The sequence below is a fragment of the Dermacentor silvarum genome, chromosome 4 (assembly GCF_013339745.2).
Source record: "Dermacentor silvarum isolate Dsil-2018 chromosome 4, BIME_Dsil_1.4, whole genome shotgun sequence".
In the NCBI taxonomy this organism is placed as follows: domain Eukaryota; kingdom Metazoa; phylum Arthropoda; class Arachnida; order Ixodida; family Ixodidae; genus Dermacentor; species Dermacentor silvarum.
The window spans coordinates 113,718,256-113,733,903 of NC_051157.2; the positions used below are offsets into that span (position 1 = coordinate 113,718,256).

At 47.3% G+C, this 15,648-nt stretch overlaps 1 protein-coding gene across 1 annotated transcript in view; it reads left to right on the forward strand.

Annotated features, from left to right (window-relative positions):
- LOC119450512 (glycoprotein 3-alpha-L-fucosyltransferase A) overlaps window positions 1–9,013 on the forward strand; it is a 43,354-nt gene extending 34,341 nt beyond the window's left edge. The window contains exons 6-8 of the mRNA XM_037713994.2: window positions 2,701–2,884; window positions 7,321–7,475; window positions 8,014–9,013. Coding sequence (XP_037569922.1) covers window positions 2,701–2,884; window positions 7,321–7,475; window positions 8,014–8,338 — 664 coding nt within the window. The 3' untranslated portion in view covers window positions 8,339–9,013. The remainder of the gene's footprint in view (window positions 1–2,700; window positions 2,885–7,320; window positions 7,476–8,013) is intronic.
- The last annotated feature ends 6,635 nt before the right edge of the window (window positions 9,014–15,648 follow it).

Consider the following 15,648-nt stretch of genomic DNA (forward strand, 5'->3'; position numbering starts at 1 on the left):
AGATACAATATAAATTACACGTACACGGAAAGTGAAGCATTAAACTGTGCGCCACCTGTTTTAAATGCTAAACGAACCAGATGCTCGTGTGTCACACAGCATTTTTGAGGCTGACTAGGTATAAAGCGCTGTCACGCATCGTTTATAAGCGTGGGTCTAATCGCTTTATAACGTTGCTAATGATTTGCCTGCGCTCGAAACGCTTGATACAGATTGATTTCGACGAAGATAGACGGTCGTCGACAGCAGTACAAGGAAAGGGTTGCTAAAACAGTTATCCGGGCCACTATGGCGTTGTTTTGAACAATAATAAACAACAGCACACGAAAAAGTGTATATATTATTATTCAACATTGACAGGTCAATAGATCTGTATTGCAGTGGTTTTCTCACTGCAATATGTTATTTTTGACATAAATAAAGTTCATTGTCTGTCTGTCGGCTGCATTCCGACGCTCTTCGAGCCACATTTTGCCCGGTTCTACATATTTCTGAGCTTCCCCTCGCTTTTCTTGCGCAATGCAAACCATAGTCCGCAAAGAAAAACCTCGTGAAGAAACTTCTTGATCACATCATGACATTTAGGCAGTTCGATGGTACCGCATGCAAAGCTTCCCAGCTTTGCCATATTAAATTCAGCTTGTGGGAGTGAGTTTTTCGTGCTTTATCCGGTGCAGCCAGACAGCACGGCGCTTGCTGTCACTCTTTTCGCTTGGTATCGCGAAAATCGCATACCCGGACTGCCGGCGGTTGCTGCACCCAAAAGCGAAGCACCCGGGCATTTACTTTCGTTTTGTTTTAAGTCTAAGAAAGCTTAATATGGCCTAAATAACACAAAATGCAAAATCCGAACTCGTCGATGGCTCATACGCGTGGCGTGTGCGAGCGATGCCTTTGTCTGCGCGTCCGCTCCTACGCGGCGTGGACCATCTATGGCGGAAAGTGATCATGTGACGGTAGCTGACCAATCGGCAGTGCGTCGGCGAAGAGAAAAGAGCTGCGGAACTTTCCAGGTTCCAGTGATTTTATGGCAGCCTAGGGAACCTACATACTTCGAAAATGACCAAGACTACTATACTCTTGAGGAAGAAGCCGCCCGACGTGAGCGCCAGCGAGAGCTTGCTCACGTAGTGAGAAACGCGCTAGGAACGCCGTCGCCCGTGGACGTCGACGCGTCCCATCCCCGGCAAGTAGCGCTGCTCTGGTTTTGGTCACACCAGAGTGCTATTGCCGCGCCACCCCGACCCGCCTGTGCGTCTAGCCGCCGTACATGGGCTCCTATAGGCCAAATTGTCGGACCTTTAAAACCGACTCAAATGGAACCATGGAAGAAAAGAAGGAACATGAGACCAAAACGCAACGCCCACTGTTCGAGGCGGTACAGGCAGCTTGGCCGCAAACCATTCCGATGGTAATGCTCCTGAACAGTGGTAACCCTATATGGTCTGGTGGGCCATTTGGTCAAGGAAGGTTTCCTTGACCAAATGGCCCACCAGACCATCGGTGGAGCTCAATGGTTGCACACCTACTTACTGGCAGTGGGCTGAGGCCTTCAGACCAGTGAGTGTTGGCACCATACCAATGGACAGTGTCCAGCGTGCGACAGTCGGCCACATTCCCATCAGAGTGGTCAGGAACGCGCGCCAACAAGTGTCACCGTGAACAATGCTTGACGTGACACCTCTGTTCCTCCAGACATTGGCGCTGACTTCTGCGCCAGCCAAGCGGCCGCGAATGCACAGCTTCGCTGCTCGACCATCTCCACAAAGTTTTTTGTCCAACTTCGCCTCCGCGCGCGGCTGCCGTAGGGAGCCTACACGCTGGAGCCTACACGCACACGCACGCACACGCACGCACACGCACGCACACGCACGCACACGCACGCACACGCACGCACACGCACGCACACGCACGCACACGCACGCACACGCACGCGCACGCACACGCACGCGCACGCACACGCACGCACGCACACACGCACGCACACACGCACGCACGCACGCACGCACGCACACACGCACGCACGCACGCACGCACACACGCGCACACGCACACGCGCACACACACACGCGCACACACACACTCGCACACACACACTCGCACACACACACTCGCACACACACACTCGCACACACACACTCGCACACACACACTCGCACACACACACACTCGCACACACACACACACGCACACACACACACTCGCACACACACACACACGCACACACACACACACACACACACACACACACACACACACACACACACACACACACACACACACACTTACTTCTTTCCACTTTGACATTCCTAACGAATTAAAAACTTACTACAGAAGGTATTGTATCACGTACTGAGCTCTTCTTTGTTCTCAATAGGCTGACTCGAGGATCCATTAGAGCTACATAGGGTGCCCCCGCTAACTTTAGTCTAAAGCTGTTCAAAAAAAAAAAAAAAAAAACCCGGTGCAAGATACGATTTTGAGACCTACTGTGTTCGGTCGCCAGAGCTCTAACGACCGAACACCGTAGGTATTACGTAGGTATTATAATTGTATTTTGCACGGTGTTCTTTAAATTTTCTTTCTTTGTTTAACAGCTTGGCTCACGTTAGCCACATGGCACATATGCCACACACAGCAAAAACGCTGAGTAGTGGAGTGACGCCAGGCATGATCTCCTGGTTTCCTTTTAATGCGCAGGAAGGACTCGGATATTGTGACGCCGTACGAAAAGTTCGTGCTCTTCGACCCGCTGGTGAAGACGATAAAGCGCGACTACGACTACGCCCAGAACAAAACCAAGATGGTCGCCTGGTTCGTCTCCAACTGCGCGGCCGCCAACGGGCGCCTCGAGTACGCGCACAAACTAAGCAATTACATACAGGTACGCAACAAAAATTGGTTCCCGTATTACTATGCCGCGTTTACAATGCCAGACAATGTGCTGCGCTACCCGATTCGATTGTCAGTGGTGTGGGGATATTCGAAATTTCTAATGCGAATGGCTTTGCTGTACGATTGGCATTCAATTATTTAACACTTATTTAAGTATACAGGGAGAACAAATGCAAGCAGTGGCGGTTCCGAATAGTTCCCCCACCAGCAGCCATGGCTGCTCCGCGAAGGTTAAACAACCTGCCCAGCGGTTGCGCAAGTTGAACAAACTCACTTCTGCTACATAATTTTCAGTGTATATATGTGTAAAATTTTTATGTCTCATCATATATGCTCGATACATTCTCTCTGTATACGGGGAACCAAGTATTTTGGAATTGATATGATTATGCACCTTAAGAAAAGCTTTAACAATATATATCATTTTCGAGCTCTCTTGAAAACCTTTGAAGCCAAGGATACATGCCCTGCAATACCAATACTGAATACGTCGTAGTTATTTTCTTCTTCTTTTTTTAACTATTAGTTTTACTGACATTAGTTACATTGCACGTTCACTGCAGCACATTTGACCGGAGCGATAAAGTATGCAACGATAAAATCTGAAACTACTATTGTTCAAAAAACGAAAAAAAATTACAAAGAATCCAAGTAGACGATGCTTAGAGTTCGATCGAAATCTAAATGCAGCAACCACGGAAGAATATCTTTATTTATGTGTGAGAAGGCACGACACAGTGTTGAGAGAATAATTGTTATTACACTTCCCGCATTACAGTCCACGCTGTTTTTTTTCTGTTTTTTTTTTCTAATCTGTAATGTGGATAGTGTTTCATAGTTGGGGGAGTATAGTGTTTCATCAAGGGAGTTTTTCATAGTTGACTTGCCCTACATTTTCCTTGGCTTCACTGCAGTTGTTTCTATGCAGTTGGTATTAGAAACACTAAGTCATTTCTCCGGCTATGGGAAGGTTTCGAAGTTACATTGGTCAGTGCGCACACTGCTTTTATTGTTTTACTTCGGGTTACTCGCTATGTGTAAAAATACGAGTTTCCCTCGTCACTGCGATACAGGATTCGGTGTCACGCAGTATACCACGAGTCGAAACCCTAATTGCAGTAGGGAATAATTAGTTTAACCCAAATTAGAGTTTCGCCCAATTACAAATGCGAAGCCGTGACGCGATAGCTGAAGAAATATAAAATGCAGTAAGACGTGTTAGGGATGTCATACGGCGCACTTTTGATCGCGATCAAATAAGATTCGGATCGAATTCCTCAGTCGCGATTGGCGTCTTTGTTCAGTCGATCGTGGTCGAGAATTGCGATCCAGATCGGGCTCGATCATGATCTAAAGTGGCCGGTATTATACTGTTTCGTGGGGTGTTTGTTGAAGTGAGCATTCGCAGGTGTGAGCGAGCAATCTCCTTTCGAGAAGTAAAAAGTGTCAGTCGTATATTCGTTTTCGTGTGGCGCGACTGCCTCGATGATCGGGAGATCGCGAGAGGCATCGCGTGGGTGACGCGTGTGCGCGATTCACAGCAGCCGCCGCAGACAGGCCTCCGCTCATGCAGCGCTTTATTTCCATACAGACGACGCGCGCTACTCTGGCGTCATCTCGTAGCCATCGTCGCCGCAAAGCCCGTCTTGCGCGGCACTATACGCTTTTCTTCTCACGATTTCGCCATACCATCCTCCTCCGCTTTCCTCCTCACGTGCTCTTCGCTATCGCCGTCTTTCATCTGCCATTGCGCTCCGCGTTCACTTTCATCCTTCGCAGTTATCGTTCGCTCGGTTACGCCGAGGGACGACGCCGACGCTCGCCGCTGGAACGGGCGCCTAAGAGCTGTGCTCTAAAAAAAACTTAATGTAGGACCACCTCTACGGCTGGAAAAGTGACGCGTTGGAACGCGAACAAGGAGCGGACGCCAGCTCTATCCACTACACAGACGTTGAGTAAACGCTAGCAATCATATGGCATAGCTGCTGGCACGATCGCGCTCTTCAGAGTTAGTGTTCTCCACTTACATAGCATACGCATGGCCGGGGGTAGAATCCTGGATTGCGAATGTGTTGGCCGTAAGTTGGAATTCTCGCGTCGCATTGATCGTTTTTTGTTTTCTTTTTGTGTAATTTCACGCAAGGAATTTTGGATTCTATATTACGGACTGCAGCGGACGTCAAAAATAGCTGGAGGAGTGAGCCCATAACGACAGCCATCGTTATAGCGCTAAAATACTTTGAGACTAAAGCGGCGTAGGTGTCACGTGCATGCACGCTCATTTTGCTACGTAATACCATCAGTAGTACGTGGTAATAATCGTCTTCAATACATGCGAAGAAATTAAACCTTTTTGTTCTTCCTTTTTTTTTACTTAGATGACTCGCGCACTGGTTTGATGCGGTAATAAGATCATCATCATAGCAGCCTATATTTATGTCCACTGCAGGACGAAGGCCTCTCTCTGCGATCTCCACTTATAATATACCCCTGTCTTGCGCAAGCTGATTCCAATTTCCACCTGCAAATTTCCTAATTTCATCACCCCACCTATAATTTTGCCGTCCTCGGCTGCGCTTCCCTTCTCTTGGCACCCATTCTGTAACTCTAATGGTCCACCGGTTATCTACCCTACGCATTACATGGCCTGCCCAGCTCCATTTCTTTCTGTTAATGTCAAATATAGAATATCTGCTATGCCCGTTTGCTCTCTGATCCACACCGCTCTCTTCCTATCTCTTAATGTTACGCCTACCATTTTTCGTTCCATCGCTCTTAGCGCGTTCCTTAACATTTTCTCGAGATTCTTTGTTAACATCCAAGTTTCTGCCCGATATGTTAGCACCGGCAGGATGCAATGATTGTACACTTTTCTTTTCAGCGACAGTGGTAAGCTCCCAGTCAGGATTTGGCAATGCCTGCCGTATGCACTCCAGCCCAATTTTATTCTTCTGTAAATTTCATTCTCATGATCAGGGACCTCTGTAAGAAATTGACATAGATAAGCGTACTCCTGTACAGACTCTAGAGGCTGACTGATGATCCTGAATCCTTGTTCTTTTCCCAGGCTGTTGAACACTACCTTTCTCTTCTGCATATTAAACTTCGTTCCGACTCTTACACTTTCCCGGTAAGGTCCTCGATCATTTGTTGTGTTTCGTCCCTATAGTGTTGTTGAACAGGACAATGTCACCTGCAAACCGAAGGTTGCTGAGATATTCGCCGTTGATTCTCACTCCTAAGCCTTCCCAGTCTAATGGCTTGAATACTTCTTTTAAGCATGCTGTGAATAGCATTGGAGAGATTGTGCCTTCTTGTCTGACCCGTTTCTTGATGGGTAACCTTCTACTTTTCTTGTGAAGCACCAAGGTGGCTGTGGAATCTTTGTAGATATTCGCCAAGATATTCATGTATGCCTCCTGTACTCCTTGATTACGCAATGCCTCTATGACTGCTGGCATCTCTACAGAATCAAATGCATTTTCATAATCTATTAAAGCCATATAAAGAGGTTGATTGTACTCCGCAGATTTCTCGATTACCGGATTGACGACATGCATCTGATCCATCGTAGAATATCCCTTCCTGAAGCCAGCCTGTTCTCTTGGTTGAATGAAGTTGTGTTTACCTGATTCTATTGCAAATGATCTTGGTGTATATTTTATACCACACAGAAAGCAAGCTGTTGTATCAAATATTCACCAAGATAATTTCCACGAAATTCACTAGAGTATTCCGTCATATATATCTCGACTGATAAAGAAATATGTTGGTCAATTCACTTGCGTACGCATAAGTGTGACAACTTTTGACTGTACAACTTGTTTTAGTCTCTGGTCACGCCTTTCCTTTTATCTGCAGTGTTTTATCTTTAATTATGGTTGGTTTCACTGTGTTATGAACTTAGTTATATCAGGGTCCTTCAAAGTATTGAAGGACCCTGGTTATATATATAAGAACCGAATATTTGCCGTGGTTGAACGTGGTTAAACCAAGTTTGTCGAGGGATAGCATGGTTTTGTTTGCTTTGGGAAAGGACACAGACGCTGCTCGGCGCCGTCAGCAACTACGGCATCCACAACTGCACCACAAGACAACACACAGACGCTGCTCGGGGTGGCAGCAGCAGCGAGTGAATTGCCCTCCAGGCTGCATCTCGCTTCATAGCGAATTAAGCGTCGAAAGCACAGCCGATACGAAGCTACGAGCACTCGGCGCACTTTGTCCACATCGGAGATCGCTTTCAAGATATGGGCGCCCACGCGGCGTACGCAGCAGCCGCCGGTAGGGGCAGGCCAAGTCCCAGTTTGACCTTGGCTGAGCTTTAAGGTCAGATTTACGGAACCAGGCGTTTTCTGGGTTAGTACCTGGAGTAGTAGAGCTATCGCTCTAAGATATTTCCCATTCCGTCCGATCGTTCCGCAGGTGGACATCTACGGCCAGTGCGGGCCTCTTTCGTGTCCGCGACATGAGAGTGAGAGGTGCTACCAGATGTTGGACATGGAATACTTATTTTACCTGGCATTCGAGAACGCCAACTGCAAGGACTACATCACCGAGAAGTTCTTCAATGCTCTGCGGTACGTCACTTCTCTATGCACCTATCATGACCTTCTGCACGTCAAATAATTTGTAGGACGTGGGTAGGGTTAATTGGAGTATAGGGTAGTCAAACCGTCCCGGATTTTGCGAACTTTCTTAAAGTATGTATGCCTGAAAGTGTGTATGTGTGTGGGTGTGTGTGCGTATGTGTGCTTGTGTGCGTGCGTGTGTGCTTGTGTGCGTGCGTGTGTGCATGCGTGCGTGCGTGCGTGCGTGCGTGCGTGCGTGTGTGTGTGTGTGTGCGTGCGTGCGTGCGTGTGCGTGCGTGCGTGCGTGCGTACGTGCGTGCGTGCGTGCGTGCGTGCGTGCGTGCGTGCGTGCGTGCGTGCGTGTGTGTGTGTGTGTGTGTGTGTGTGTGTGTGTGTGTGTGTGTGTGTGTGTGTGTGTGTGTGTGTGTGTGTGTGTGTGTGTGTGTGTGTGTGTGTGTGTGTGTGTGTGTGTGTGTTGGGTGTGTGTGGGGTCGGGGTGTCGGTCGGTCGGTGCGTCCGTCCGTCTAATGGTTTTGGTCTCCCGCAGGCACAATGTGGTCCCCGTGGTGATGGGCGCTTCCCGTGAGGAGTACCTGGCCGCGGCTCCGTACCATTCGTACATCCACGTGGACGACTTCGCGTCGCCCAAGGAGCTGGCCGAGTACCTGCACCTGCTTAGCCGCAACCGGTCGCTGTACAACCAGTACTTCGAGTGGAAAGGCACCGGCGAGTTCGTCAACACGTACTTCTGGTGCCGCCTGTGCGCAATGCTGCACGCGCCGCCAGCTCCGGCGAAGCGGCGAACGCAAAGCGTTCACGACTGGTGGCTAAAAGACGCGTGCAAGAGTGCGAACGATGCACCCCAGACCTGACTTGCGTTCACTATATATAGGTTCGATGCGCATTTTCACACGATGTTTTAGAGATTTGACTGCAGGACTGATCCACTCGGCCCGTTTCACGACCGTCCATTTTTGTTCTCGTGTGACTCGTTGGCGCGTGCCATGCAAAGACTGAAACTGTACACGAAACTGCGTACAGCAGCCGTGTGCGACACGTGGATTGCTACCTTTTCGTTGTCTCTTGTCGCAATGTTGCATTGTCTGTGCCTCCCGCCCCTTTACTCCTTCCTTCTTTCTTAAAGGTCGTACCAAGTCAAGCTGTGCCAGTTTGTTATCTGCGCAGCGGAAAAATCGGAAAAAAAAAAACAAGCTGGGCGACACAGGGAGACTGAGGAGCTCACGTGTCCGGATATGATTTCTTGCTGATGCCTGTCACTGTGTTTGCGCTCACATTTTTTTTTTCATTTGTTAGTCCCGCTTCCGTGCATTTGTTACTGTTTGTTTGCTGGCTTGTTTAATGATTACAACTTGTTTTCGTGTTTGTTTGAGTGTCGTTTTGGGCTTTCAGAAGGAGGCTGTGACAGTATTTCATAATATCGATGCGCGCGTATTTGCGAATTTCAAATTACGCACCAATGAATGCACATCACAGGCGTCGGTAATCATTTCTAGCTATTTATACACTGTTGTCCATTTCCGATGGGCCGCGACGTTGTGTCGCACATAGTAGGTGGGAAGTGTGAATAAATTTGATCTTCATTATTTTCAGCCAGTGAAATGTTACTTGCACATATGACACATTCAAAAAGATAAGATATAGCACGTTCACCCACCTAAAGGCCACTAACTGTTGACCGCTTCGGAAGGTTATGTGATAAACTAGAAGTTGTAAGGCGCTGTCCAGGAAGAGTTCTACCGAAAAAAAAAAGTTGCTATAAAGGGGTCTCTACACCCGTGTACTTAAATTTAGGTGCACGTTAAAGAACACCAAGTGGTCGACATTAATCCGGATCTCCCCCCCCCCCCCCCCTACGGCATGCCTGGTAATCAGATGGTGGTTTAGGCACGTACAACCCCGTAATTTTTAATAAAGGGGTCTCGTGATAGTCTAGATAAAAGGAAATGACCTGTTGTGATACGATGTGCGAGGAGGCTTGCTACCCTTACTGCACTAGTGACTCTCTCCTGATGCATATAGACCCGCATCTGCAAGTGACATTTCGAACCTTCTCTCACGTTGAAGCCGAGCATCTACGTGCCGTTTACGTCATGACCCCGCCTCCTCCATGTTAAAACGAAGCTTTCTTCGCCTCTTCCCCCTTACTGTTCAGGTGCAGCTGCTGTCTTGCACGATTGGCTAATACCGGACTTGGTGCGGGGTCCGGGATCGCCTCGCAGCACACACACGTGCTTCACCTGTCAATAATGACATAGGCTCCCCTATTAAAGGTGTTTTTTTATTCCTTTCTTTAATAAAGAACTTCTATATCCACCTACGTATCAACGCTGTATGTGCGGTCCCCACAAATATAATCTTCCAGCGCGTAAACGTTCACTCTTCGTCACCAAATCTAACAATTCCCAATCTAATGCAATGTATCACTATGCACCACAGAATAAGCACCTTACGAAAACGAGATCATGTAAACTGAAAATTCACCTCTGACAGGTACGTGACATGAAAAACTGAGCACTATGAACATAGCTTTCACACTACTCTTCTTCCGACAATCTATCACTACATAATGTACGCCAACAAACACTACACGTGGTAAAATATTATCCCTTCTTTACGCTGTGGCTGCCAATGATAAACCCTTTGCTTACTCATACGCAATTTATTACACACTGGTAATTGTTGGCTATTTTATATTGATGACTCAATCAATTCGACTACACCCAATGGACCTACTAGCTCTATAGTAATCTCATCTCACGAGATGCGCCAATCATATTTTTATATGTACTATAGTTGCTGGACCAATGAAAACCGCTTCCTAATGAACTCTCATTGCCTCTATCAAAGTAACAAACGCACAGGTTGCGTTTCTCACAAGTCATTGTTGTCGATGGGTCTTTCAGTCTCCTCACTGGGTAATAAGTTCACCTTAACCACTACCGGCACACCGCCTTCTCGCTCTTTATACTCCGCCGAATCTGGTTCAAGTTATGTCCTCTTCAAACTCTTATCCCATTTGATCCTCTCCGTGTTGCCGTAACTACCTGCTCTGTGCCGCATTCGAGTGGTACGCGGATTTATACTTCCATTCTTCACTCTGTTTCCTTTACGTACGCGGTTCCTGTCAATCCCTGTAGATGTCCTGCTCAGTCGCAATTACGGCTTCTTTTTCAGAGATTAAGAAAACATCAGAACCTCGCACATCTTACTACGCCATGTCTCTCTCACGATCCTCCTGAGCTTCCTTCTACGCAGCCTGGGTGCATTCCGTCTCGACCAATTATTGCAACTGCTCATTTTGTCTCTGATGTCATACATAAAAGCACCGGCTCGTAGTTAATCCTTTTTGTATACATAGGCTGGCTTTCCACCCGCCGCGGTTGCTCAGTGGCTATGGTGTTGGGCTGCTGAGCACGCGGTCGCGGGATCGAATCCCGGCCACGGCGGCCGCCTTTCGATGGGGTCGAAATGCAAAAACACCCGTGTACTTAGATTTAGGTGCACGTTAAAGAACCCCAGGTGGTCCAAATTTCCGGAGTCCCCCACTACGGCGTGCCTCATAATCAGAGCTGGTTTTGGCACGTAAAACCCCACAATTTAATTAAATTTAATTTTTAGGCTGGCTTTCCGTGTGCAGCTTAGCATGCACGTCTTCTTCTGCTCCAGGCATTCGAAGCCGTCTCTGTACTCCGGTGTTCTGCGACTGATTCTACGTTTAATTAAATGCCACTTTCCTGGTGGCTGTGCACTGAACACCACGAAGCACATGCCCACGTGCGTTTTCTCCGGGTCTCCCTCTTCGACCGGCGATTTCCTGGTTTTGTTGTCGTTGTTGCCTCAAAACATGGCTCGAACCCACGATGGGGGTTCGAGCCATGTTTCCCACATTGTTTCCTTTTCATGCAACCATATCATTTTTTTTTCGATCTTCCCCTCCTCTTTCACCTGTTTCCTCTCCCCTTATCTATTTTCTCTGAGTGCTGATATTCCTTGTACGTAGTAATTTTTTTCTGCAACAGTCTTGCGTCTTGTGCACAGTTGCACATCCGGTCCTTGTCTGTGCCTCGAACAACTTGCTTGCTTTTTTTTTTTCGTATTATTCTTGCATGTGATCACCGCTAATACACAGATCCTTTGTTTCTTCTGTCCTTTTCTTCACGCTCACCATGTCAGACCTGACGACGTCGTCAGATATAATCGTACTGTATCCTGTCTTTTGCAACTGCTGGCAACTGAGTTCACTTCTTGTATATCACAGCCACCACCGGACATGCTCCCTTTTTTTTTTTTTTGGTGTAGTTACTCTACCCTCCTGCTGTCCTCCGCCAATTAATACTCCTACTGCTTAGCTCTGCTTCACTCACTTATTTTCATTTCAAAGCATGCAAGCGTTCTCCCATCATGTTTATCTCTTTCTCTCTGAATTCTTTCCTCTTCTCACATGCTTTCTCAACTGCAGCTCGTTCTGCTACGAGGGCATCGCGGACGCGTTTTTTTTCTTCTCATCTATTAATCTGAAGCCCTGCTGTTTACCGAGTTTCTTCTCACGAATCGGGGCTATTATCTTATCTCTATCCATCTCCAGGCTGCAAGAATTCGCTACCATGGGCAGGAAGGGAATCCTGGTAGGCTCGCCGATTGTCACGAATTCCGGCAGACTATAGACGATTTCGCTCGCGCGATAACAGCAGCGATAGTGCGCTCCTAAGAAACTTACCGTCACGGGCCTTATCAGTCTGCGCCGGATCACAAAGATCACTCCTGGGTCGCCATTTTGTAGCGATTCCTTCTCCGATTATATTCCTTTTCGAACTTTTCACGCATTGTCAGTAAGTGTCAGTGGTCAAAGCGATATGTCCCGCCCGCGTTATCAAAGTGGCCGTGAACGGTGGATAGTGGCCTATAATCGAGCGGAAGGCATCGCTACAAAATCGCGGCCCTGCTAATCTATGTCACCGCCATTGCCTTTCTTGCTCGCTATATTTAGCGGACTACGTCATTGAGCCAAACCGGAAGCCGTCCAGGGCACATGTTTGTAAACAGCGAAACAGGGACAAAGCGCACGCGTAAAACGACCATTTATAATCGAAAAAACAAACATAAGCTGTTGATTTCGTCTTGCAGACGGAACTTTTGGCCACCTACGCGATGTACAGTCGGCCACAAAATATTGCGAGGCACGCGAGCGCGTGGCGTAACGGCCCTCCGCGTCTTCCGGCGGCGCACCCCTGTTGTCGAGACCGACGCTAGCGCGCAGGACTCTCGAATAATTTTGACATCCTGGAGTGCTCTGATGTGCACTCCATGCACAGTACACGAGTGCTTTTGCAGCACTCGGCCCCCCCATTAAAATGTGGCCGTGAGCAAATCCCGCGACTTTGTGAGTTGGTGTATTATAGACCACCCTTTAAAATACCACTAATTTGTGAATGAGACGTTCGCAAAATTCTCGTAAACATTGTAACAGTTTCACGTAAGGTATGAGCTCGTATATCACATTTGTCCGCTTTAGATGCTCTAATATATGTAATTTACGAGCTTATGTTTACTATTCCAGCTATAAAAATATAATTATCCTTAATGTACACGCGATAATTACACAGAGAACGTGAGGACCATGCGTTGAATGCCTAGTTCTCTTCTCAGAAGGATTGTTTCAGATAAAAAAAACACAAAAATAACCAATTAGTGATAACTGAGAAAAATCTCACTCAGTGTCCGATTCACTCTCGCTGGTCACACTCGCATTAGAATCGGTCGCGGCTGCTTCCACATTCAAATTTGATTGCACGTAAACTAGTTATGAACATGTTTACTCGCGAGTCTGATTCCAAGCTTGTTATGAACATTTCCAAACAAAGACCACTTTCGTTCACAACTGGCAGATAGCGAAGCGGCAGCCTAGAAGCTGTAGTATATAGTCAGCGGCTGATTAGTGTCACCAAGCTGGCGGTTTCGCGTGCTTCGCGGAGTCCCAGACGCCAGTCCTGGATTCGAAGAGCGTCCTGTATTCTGCTAAGTTCATCAGGAAGTCAACATCACGAAATGTGAAATATGAGAGGAGCGAATTAAAATGGGGACCATGAACCCACGCCAGTAGATGGTAGTGTTCAGTATAGGTGAGATGAGCCTCCATGATATGATGAGTATTGGAAAGAGGAGACCTCAAGAATGTGCCTGCATTCCTTGAATGTGGCAGTGCATTTACATTGCGAATGTGCTGCGTCGATCGATACGCCATGCGCCGTAATATGAATCTCATGCGTCCGTAAGCAAGCTCGTTCGGAAAGGGCCCGAAATTCTCGCAAAAAGAAAAACGCGAACAGATGTTTGGCAGCTGGCGACCAGTCGAGACCTTCATTCAATCATCGCCTAACTGCAGCTGGTGGACAGCCGTGACAGCTTGTCGATAGCGATCAGTGAGTACGAATAGACAAGCAGCAAGCTAAATATTTGCCTCCATGTAAGGGCTGAACTAGCTCAAGGTGTGTCGATCGCGTATACTACTTCCGTACACCGTTTCAGATAAAAAAATAATAACCACTTAGTGAAATAGTGAAAACGCAATTATTACTTGTTGTCAACTACAGCCCGAAACAACTACACGTGCATATACCAAAGAAGAAGCTTCGCGTTTCTTATACGCCGCTTTTATTGGAACACTTTGGTATACGCTTCGCAACCGCGCGCGCAGTATAGAAAGTACATCTTTGGCAGGAATCGACAGCCGACCACTTTCTGAGTATTCTTTGATACCAGGCCATGAAGGTCATTGCAGCTTTTTTTTTTTAAAGAAAGTTAACTGGATATACAAAAGAAATAAAGAAAACGCCCTAATAAATGTTCACAGTTTACTTCGTGCGCATTTACTTTTCTCTACTTTTTCTCTCCTTCATTATCATCTGCCCTCAACAACATCACTTCTTCCTAATCAGCATCACTATAATAATCTGCACTCTCTTTCTCTCAGAGGCGAATATTACCACCGCCTCACACTAAACTGAACAGAACTGAGTCCGTTGCTTGGAGGCGATTACAAACAGAAACCTATGTGAATCCTGTGCAGTTAAAGACTTTCTACCCCGAGATATACGCCAGCGATATATGCAAGCTATGCAAGTCTGCTAGAGCCACCCTTCAACACATGTTGTGGGGATGTAAAGTATATCAAGAAAAAAATGGCAGTCTCCCCGGAAAATCTACGGGCGCGGTGGTCGGCCACGCTACTCAGCTCAGAACTCCTAGACCAACTTTGGGCCGTCCAGCGAGCCATGGATGCCGTGCGGGAGCAACAGCTCCCAGTGGCCATCTAGGCGGCCCCAGGCCCGGGCCTCCCAATCGCCGGATTTCAATTAAAGTTATGTCACTCACTCACTCTTTCTCTTCCTTCTCTCATTTCAATGCTGAGCAATTGTCTAGAACAAGGGTTCCCAAACTTTCTGGCCATATGCCTTCTAAGAGTGCCGCGGAACCCTCCCCCCACCCCCACCCCCGCCCTCTCCTGCTTCTCTTTCACACCAATGTGCTTATCCGCGGCCTCGCGATAATTGTTGCGATGAATCAATTGAACGGCTTAAAAGTGAGAACAAAAGAAGTACACAAATTATCGTGTCATCTAAGCAAGGCAACAATCCACTTATGATGAATTGTGATGGGGTCGGACTCGTTTTGGCTACTCGCGGAACCATAAAATGCCCTGGTACCCTGGTCTAGAATAATTTAGTTCAAACTGACTTCGGGTGCCTTTTGTCTCGTAATAATTTTGTTGTCTCTTGCTCTCAGCACAGAACGAGATGATTAGTTTAATCAGGTGTGCTACCCCTTTGCTGCGGTTCATGCAGTAGTTTTTCATACCTCTGGCCTATCTTTTTCCCGCACAGTATTAAGTGTGTTAATTAAGCGAGAGAGACCGAGCGATAGCGAAAACTGAGGATGTAAGCCCTGCTATACACGCAAGGCTTGCTCGTCAGCCGGATGACTGGGAAGACATGAAAAGAAGACTGGATAAAGAAGAAAAAGTTGTGATGACATTGCTCAAAATCAATGCCGAAGACATTCGATTACGTGATGAAATAGAGCCAGTGTTGGAGACTGTTTCGGCCACAGTTTGAACGTTGGTATGTTTGCCATTTCCCGGCGTTAGCTGCATTTGAGAAATTTT